The sequence below is a fragment of the Corapipo altera genome, unplaced genomic scaffold (genome assembly GCF_003945725.1).
Source record: "Corapipo altera isolate COAL_440 unplaced genomic scaffold, ASM394572v1 45, whole genome shotgun sequence".
Lineage (NCBI taxonomy): Eukaryota > Metazoa > Chordata > Aves > Passeriformes > Pipridae > Corapipo > Corapipo altera.
Window position 1 is genome coordinate 5824836 of NW_020884877.1, and position 8330 is coordinate 5833165.

An 8330-nucleotide genomic window follows, 5' to 3' on the forward strand; every position below is an offset into this window, starting at 1 on the left:
CTTCCACACGCATTCCAGTAACTTCCACACGCATTCCAGTAACTTCCTCACCAATTTTCTGATCTTCATTGGCTGGGGTTAAGGCATCTAACGCTGGAATGCAGCGGAGCAGCGCGCAGCCCCCTCCCGGGACGATGCCCTCCTCCACGGCGGCGCGGGTCGCGTTCAGGGCGTCAGTGACTCTGTCCTTCTTCTCGTTCACTTCAACGTCGCTCGTGCCGCCGACCTACAAGCAGCAAGGCACACGTCAAGGTCCACACGAGGAGCCCGGGTGGGAGAGCACTGCTGGCTGAACACTGCTGCCCCCAAACTAAACAACCAAGAGCACTGACAAGTGCCAGAAAGCCAACCCAGCCTCTCCCATGCTGGTAGCCTTCTGTACCTCAGCAGTCAAGAAACCCAAACACAGTTTTAGTTCATTGTCTCTTAATACCTTCAGTACTGCTACTCCATCAGAGAGTTTGGCCAATCGCTCGTTGAGTTTCTCCTTTTCATATTCACTGGTGGTGACCTCAAGCTGCTCGATAATTTCTTGAATGCGCTTTTCAATCTGAGCCTTTTCACCCTTCCCCTTCAGAAGCATGGTGTCATCTTTGGTCACAATGACCTCTCCCACTTTACCAAAGTCGTGAGGCTGAATATCTTCCACATTTAGGCTCAAACCCTCTTCTCCAAACACCTGAAAGAAATTACGTGGAAAGCTGGAATTCACAGGTTCCCCATACATCAATTTTTTATCTATAGGCACATGAACACATACAGCTAATGGTGCAAAATAATCACAGTTCTGCAGCTGAACAACACTTTTCCCTTCTAAAGGAGTCCAGGCATGCAGGTACCACACAAACTGACCCTCACAGAATGGAAAACGAGCAGCTTCTCACTCGTGCCTGACTCGTGTAGCTCACTGATTCAAAGTGCCTGGGAAGTAAAGTAGTGTTACACAGTCCTCACAGAATATCCTGAGTTGGAAAGGCCCCACAAGGATCATCCAAGTCCAACTCCTGGCCCTGAACAGGACAAACCCACGAATTACACCATTACAGAGCATTGTCCAAACACCTCTTGAAATGTGGTGCTGTGACCACATCTCTGGGAGCCTGTTCCAGTGCCCAAACACCCTCTGGGTGAAGAACCTCTTCTTAATATCCAACCCAAACCTCCCCTGACACAGTTTCATGGCATTTCCTCAGGTCCTGTCACCCGTCACCTCAGTGGACTTTGAGAACTTTAAAAATATTGGCACTTCACAGACTTTAGAACAGTTTGCTGGTTTGTTACTTTGTGCTGCAGTTAGCTTAAACATGAAGTTTTATTTCAATAGCCTCCTTTGTGTCCCAGTATCATGCCATGATTTTGAAGTATGTGTAACAAAAAGGCACATAAAGGGACATTAATCAGTGCACCAAGTACATGCAAAGTTTAGTGCTAAGAAAACCATTCAGTCAATTCTACACATTTTCAGTTATTATATTTGCCACACTTGAGTTCAGGCAATTGTGAGACAATCAGTTTTATAAGGCAGCAAGAAAGCTTTGCTATATTTCTAAGATGCTGTCTTGGAGTTCCTCCTTCCCTTTAACAGCCTAAATCCTGCAAGGAAATCACGTGTGACTTCAGTCAGTTACAAGGATGCACCGCTCATGGTTGGCCAGGGCTGCATTACACAGCAGTTTTCAGTGTCCACATTTTAAAAAAAACAGGAAGATTCTAATATTAGAGTTACTGTTACATTTTTGAAAGACAGAACACAGCCTGCAGCTCATAAAATACAAGCCAAGGACCGAAAAATACACATTAATTTTCCTCCTTAAATATCATTAACATTTCTTAGAGCAAAAAGCTACTTAGAACACCATTACTTACAGCACCACCAGTAGCAATCGCCATATCCTTAAGCTGGTTTTTCCTGTTGTCACCAAAACCTGGTGCTTTTACAGCAACAACCTGAAGGCCAACCTTCAGCCTGAAGAGAAAAATTCAGAGAGCAACATTCCACATGTGTTCAGAGAACGAGTCTAATTACTAAATCCAATTATTTCAGTACAGCTCTACCAATCAAGCAAACAAGACACCTTCATGAACTGAGCTGATTTTGCTCAAAAAAGTAGTTAGGACACAACTGAGTTTCTGTCTGAGTTGACACAAAGTATGGTGATGTCCAAAGCTGCTGTTTCTTTGGCACAAACAAGAGAACAAACAGCACTACACTACAGAAATGTTAAACATGCTCTCTTCTATGTACTCCTTTAAAAGGATGGAAATAAGAAAAAAAAGCAGTATTTGTCCAGAAGAATGGATTTTAAGCCTCACCTGTTCAAGACTAGAGTGCTGAGAGCTTCTCCATCAACATCTTCAGCAATAATGACTAAAGGTTTCCTGTTAGCATTGGCAATTTCAAGAGCTGGAACTATGGACTGTACACTAGAAATTTTCTTTTCACTGATTAAAACATAAGCATCCTGGAATTCACATTTCTGCCCTGCAGAAACAACACACATTATCTAAACAATTCCATTACAAACCCACCAAGCATTCTTTTAACTTCAACAGCTATTTTGGAGCAACAGCTGCACTTTTTCAAAATGCATTAAAAAATGAGACAAATTTTTTTCTCCAAGACCCCACTTTCAGTCCTGCATTGTTCTTGCAGGTCCAGTCTGATGTTAGCTGTCCACTCTTTGTGCAGAGAGGAAAACGAACCCCCAAAACTCCAAGCTTTTACCAAGTTAAAATTTCCTGATGAGGAAGGACCCCCTGCCCTACTTGCTGTGGCACAAGCATAAGGGACTGTAAAGCATAATTATAATTATTTGTAATTTACAAAATTACAAAATTATTGTAATTTACCACTGTAGGGTATATGACATGGGTTATTGGTAACTCACCTTTGGTTGTGTTAATAAAATATGGAGAGATGTAGCCTCTGTCAAATTTCATACCCTCAATGATTTCCAATTCATCATTTAGAGTTTTTCCATCCTGTTTAGATGCAAGAAAGTCTACATTAAAAGATCCCTTCTTTGTTAGCAAAAGCACAAGTGTAATTTTAGCATACTATGCACAACAGAATGACAGCCTCTGAACCACACACCAGTTTTCATGTGCTTCTTTTCCAAATAGAAGGAACAATGTTCAAACCCTGATCTAAGGGAGATGGGGAGGAATTACAGTGGGAGACTATGCAGCAGCTACATTCCATGAGACAAAAAACAGCCCTAACTGGAGAAAAGACAGTCACTTTGCACTTAGTCTGTATGTTGGCCAGTTTTTACCTTGACAGTGATCACACCCTTTCGTCCCACTTTTTTCATTGCATCAGAGATTATATTCCCGATTTCCTGATCTCCATTTGCTGATATCGTGGCAACCTGAAACAGTAAAGCATTTCATCTCATTTCACAACACAAGTCACTTGTTTTCCACTATAAGGAAAAGCAGGAAAACCATCTTCAATTAAAATGTGACAAGACATGGCAGCTGACTGTAGCACACCCACCCCCAGGACCCAAGATCTCTGTTGGAAGGGCTCACAGCTCTTGGACAGCTCCAGCACAGGGCCAGATTCCCTGCACTGGGCTCACACACAGACCACCTGAATCTGCAGCCAGAGGGAGGTACAACCCACAGAGACCAACACACCTCATGCCCAAGACCCAGCTGGGCACCCACCAGAGTGATCTGCCACAGCCTCCAAACTCTGCCATCACCTCCCATCCACAAACACAGCTTTGCTCTCATCGATTCCTCCCAAGTACACAAATTTATGTTTTAAAATCACACTTAGGAATGAAACTTGAAGGTGGAAAAAAACAACCTAATTCTGAACCAACTTCTAGCAGTGTAATTGAAGGCAGAATATTGGGAATGTTAAAATAGGAACAGGAAACCATAACCATGAAGATCATTCGTCAAAACATAACTTGAACCCTGATGTTTAAAGAAAAATGTCCAGGTGTCACATGCACACAACCCAGCTCCACTAAACCTAACTGCCCAAAACTTTTTTCTGAACAGCTGTGTAAACTTGGGTTACGTTTTATTGTGGTTTTTTTTTTCTAACCTGTGCAATTTCTTCTGGAGTTGTAACAGGTTTAGACAGCTTCTTCAGTTCACCTATGATAGCATCGACTGCAAGCATCACCCCTAAACACGGAGAAAATACTTGTGAGTGAACAAAACAAGGTATATGGCACAGAGGAAAAACAAACCACCCACCCACCCCACTGAACAGGTTTCATTACAAAAAAAAAGTCCACACTGCAAAAATGCATCAAGTTTGCATGTCCAAAACCCAATAGTTCTAGTTCTATATTGTCTTTTGTGTATCTGGTGACCTTTTTCAGAATTGGTGTGAGATATTTTGTCATGATTGAAATTTGTCACAAATTGCCTTCCATGGCAGCAGTAAACGCAGAAATAGGAGTTTACTTATGACAAGTAAGTTAACTGCATATAAAATAATAAAAAAATGATTAGAAAAATGAAGAATTGTTCAGAGTCAGCAAGGTAATAGAAACAAGTATGTTCTCTGAGCATCACTTTTCATATAAAGGCTCTTCAAATACATGGCCCTCTTCAAAAAGAAGGCAACTTACTCAGAAAGTCAAATTCAGGATTAAACAATAAAAACAAGGGAAAAAAATTACCCCTCCTAATTTCTACTGGATTAGCTCCTTTGCTGATCTTCTCAAAGCCTTCCTTGGCAATAGCACGTGCCAGTACCGTTGCAGTAGTGGTACCATCTCCTGCTTCTTCATTCGTGTTGTTGGCAACATCTTGAACTAACTTGGCTCCAATATTTTTGTATTTGTCTTTCAAGTCAATTGCCTTTGCTACTGTCACGCCATCTTTTGTCACTTTGGGGCTTCCCCAGCTTTGTTCAATAATAACTGTTCTTCCCTAGGGTGACAAAGAACAAATATTAAACCAAAGCTGACCCACAGCACGTTACTCTTAAGAGTTCAGCTGAAGATGAAGATCCTTTTGAACAGCCACAGCTGAACACCTTGCACAGAGCCTTCAGCTGGGACTTTTCAGCAAACACTACCGAGGTTCTCCAGAACTGGAAAAATGGCTCCAAGGTTTCATGCTTTCACAGAAAGAGGCTTCACTCCTAAGCCATAATGCTTAATACCACAGTCTGCAACTAAAGACAGACTGGACTTACAGACAAAAATAATTGAAGAGATTCCCTCCAACGCTAATATTTTACCTGAAAATAAAATATACAGCAACACAAAAAACTAAACTTGCAAAATTTCTATTAATCCACAACAAAAAGTCTTTGTGATTGAGAAAAGTAACACAAGGACCAATTTGCTGCATGTGCTAGAAAGAAAAAAAAAAGTAGAGACTTGCAAACCTCAGTGGTGACTAGCAAAGAAAATTCAGAATACTTAACAAATTTAATGTGTTATAATAATTTCTCAAACACCGCAAGTTACCAAGCCTTTCCTCTCAGCCCACACTCAGATCCAACTGAAAAGCTGGACTATTCTACCCAACATACACAGACATGGTTAACAGGGGAAACTGTGAACCACCCAGGGAATGCAGGGCAAATGCACCTGCACAAGAAGACTGCTTGTTCCCAGATGAATTCAATAGCTTAAACAGCTGCCCCAAACAATCACATTGCAGTTTGAGCTGGAGGGAGCAGAAACACAAGGAGCCTCCTCTGCTCCACCGCTGCCCTGAAACTCCTGAGCTATCCTGACAGCTGGAGCTGTTGGAAGAGGGAAGGGAGAGCACCCGCCCCCCCCTCAGCTTTGCTGCTCCCAGCAGACCCTGCACAAGTGTTCTCACCAGGTCTGTCAGGTCCAGCTCAGGGTTGACTGACCACTCTGCCTCCTGCCGTGGCTGCTCAAGCCCCAGTGTGGCTCCAGCTCCACCCGGAGCTGGGATCACTGGGATCACGTGCAGAGCCAGCCCAGGACTCCCCTGCAGCGCCTGCCGTGCTCCTGCACAGAGCCCAGCACATCTGCCTCAGCCGCTGAGCTGACTCTGGCTGCCTGCCAGACACGGGCTGCTCCCCAAGTACAGCCACCCCTCGGAGCTACAGAGGAAAGGTTACGCTTCAGTTACTCAGGCTGAACTTGGGGAAGGGCTTACGTAAATTTACCTCTGTGACATACAAAAGCTATGCCAAATAATTCATACCCTGGCTGCTTACCACTATTTTATTCGACCTGCACTTTTAAATCTAAAAGTGGTTCAAGAATAAGAAAACTCTTCTCTGGTGGATCCTGCTCCTAGGAAGTTCTTCATGTAATCTCTCTAGTTTTGCCTAATTTTATTCTATATTTTGCTACAATCTTACTCCAAATGTTTGGTTTGCAGCTTTGAGAAGAATGGCACAACAAAACCTATTTCTCTCCAACCACGTGAAAGGACAAAATCTGTGTTCCAGTAAACACACATGCATTTGGAATACTCCTGCATATTGAGAAGCTGAGCTCTCACATAAACTGGTTCTGTTGAACACTTTGGAGCATTATCAAAAGATTGTGTGAGACCATAAACCACATTCCTTAAAATGCAGAACAGCACCTAAAAGAAGACTCCTCATCAGACTGATATTTATTAAAAACACTAAAAGCACAATCAGGCATTGCTGTACAATCCCCAAATTTCTACAAATACATAGAGAACAGCAGAAAAAGTGAGAACACTGGAACAAAACCCCATAAGGTTACACTAAGTTGCATCAGCAGCTGCCCTTCAGCCAATGCACTCACAAAGTAGCCAAATCCAAAAAACCAGAAGTTAAATTAACTAACTACACTTAAACTTCTTCGTTTATGGAAAATAGACACAGCTTGCTGACATCAAGTTCCTTAACCTCCATCTGCTCAGCTTATGGCATTTTTGCCTTTGAATAAACCTAACAGAACACTAAAAACATACAGAAAATACATGAATTATGTTAGACAGACCAAGCAGCCTTGAGAAGAACTACCATGCACATGTATTACATGGAACAGACATTAGCACGAGCCCAAAGAAAATCAGTGTCTCTTCCTTAAAGACAAAGCTCATTCCAAGCTTTACTGCACATTGCATGACTATGCAGGATACCACAGCCAGTTTTGCAAGAGACCTAAAACTCACAGGACAGACTATAGTGTAACACGAACGAATGCCACCTCCACGGCATTTCACTGAAGCTGGTAACATTTACCAGCCAACTGAACGCTCAACATTACACTTTGGATGTGTTTCTCACTTCATTAATACTAAAAAAAAACCCTGATTAAGAACCGTAATTTGTAAAAACAACCCATCTGCCCCCAAGAAACAGAAAACCCCACATGCTGATTAACCCACCCCACAACATAGACAGTTACATTATCTACTGCGTTGTTACAAGCTATCAACTGAGGTAGTAACACATTATGCACATCACCTTAACCTTCAAACCACTACACTGCACCTCTCACAGTAATCCAAGTGATTCTAATTTGTTACCATGAAAAGCACGCGCACTATTGTCACGCTTCAGGTGACAAACATGGGAATACAGCTGCCTGCAGCTTTCAGCAGCCTGTCCATACCCTTCACCCTTTGCACTGCAGCTCTGCAGATGCAATCATGCAGCTCCACTGAGGAAAAGCTAACAAACTTCTGTGCTACGGTGTCTTCAACCAGGTCAGTGTTAAGTCTTCGATTACCTTTGGCCCCATGGTGACAGCTACAGCGTCTGCTAGAAGATCTACTCCTTGTAGCATCAGAGCTCTGGCGTCTGCTCCGAACTTCACATCTTTTGCATAGGCTCGTGTTAGATGGGGGGCGAGTGCTCTGGACACTGGTCTGATCTGACCGAGTACTGTAGATAAACGGAGCATGTCTGAAAGATTAAAACAAATGCAGAGAAAAAAAATCAGCATGATGGCTTCTCACAGCTGCTTCCACAGTAAAAGAAGGGAAATGGATTTGGGAAGTAAAGCCAGTGACCCTGATGAGCCTTTAGTTTTTCGGCTGACTGGAACCGAGACACAGAAGCAGCAGCAGCAGCGAACAGGGCTTCGATCCCCGCTCCCCACGGCGAGGTTCGCGCTGCAGCAGCTCCCCCGTGCGCGGCCTCCGCGCTCCTCCCGCGGGCCCTCCCGGCGGCGGGGCAGGACACGGCGAGGGCAGCGCGGAGCCCCCGCAGCTCCGAGTGCCCAGCGCGGCGGTGCCGGAGGCGCCCGGGAAGGCTCCCGCGCCCGCCGCCCCCACCAAGGGCACAGAGGTGAGGGCCGGGCCGCCCCGGGCCCGCCAGCCCCCCACGCCGGCCCGGGCCCCGCGGGCACGTGGCCGCTGCTGCAGGACACGCGCAGCAAGGTCAG

The 8330-nt window shown here is 44.3% G+C and overlaps 1 protein-coding gene across 2 annotated transcripts in view; it reads right to left on the reverse strand.

Annotated features, from left to right (window-relative positions):
* HSPD1 (heat shock protein family D (Hsp60) member 1) overlaps positions 1-8330 on the reverse strand; it is a 10548-nt gene that overhangs the window by 1731 nt on the left and 487 nt on the right. The window contains exons 2-10 of one of the 2 annotated variants that reach the window (XM_027636615.1): positions 7674-7849; positions 4650-4902; positions 4064-4146; positions 3276-3371; positions 2889-2982; positions 2314-2482; positions 1867-1966; positions 434-679; positions 52-226 (exon numbers count right to left, since the gene is read on the reverse strand). In XM_027636615.1, coding sequence (XP_027492416.1) covers positions 52-226; positions 434-679; positions 1867-1966; positions 2314-2482; positions 2889-2982; positions 3276-3371; positions 4064-4146; positions 4650-4902; positions 7674-7847 — 1390 coding nt within the window. In that variant the 5' untranslated portion in view covers positions 7848-7849. Of the gene's footprint in view, positions 1-20; positions 227-433; positions 680-1866; positions 1967-2313; positions 2483-2888; positions 2983-3275; positions 3372-4063; positions 4147-4649; positions 4903-7673; positions 7850-8330 lie in introns of both variants that reach the window. The other variant, XM_027636616.1, reaches the window with a different exon arrangement.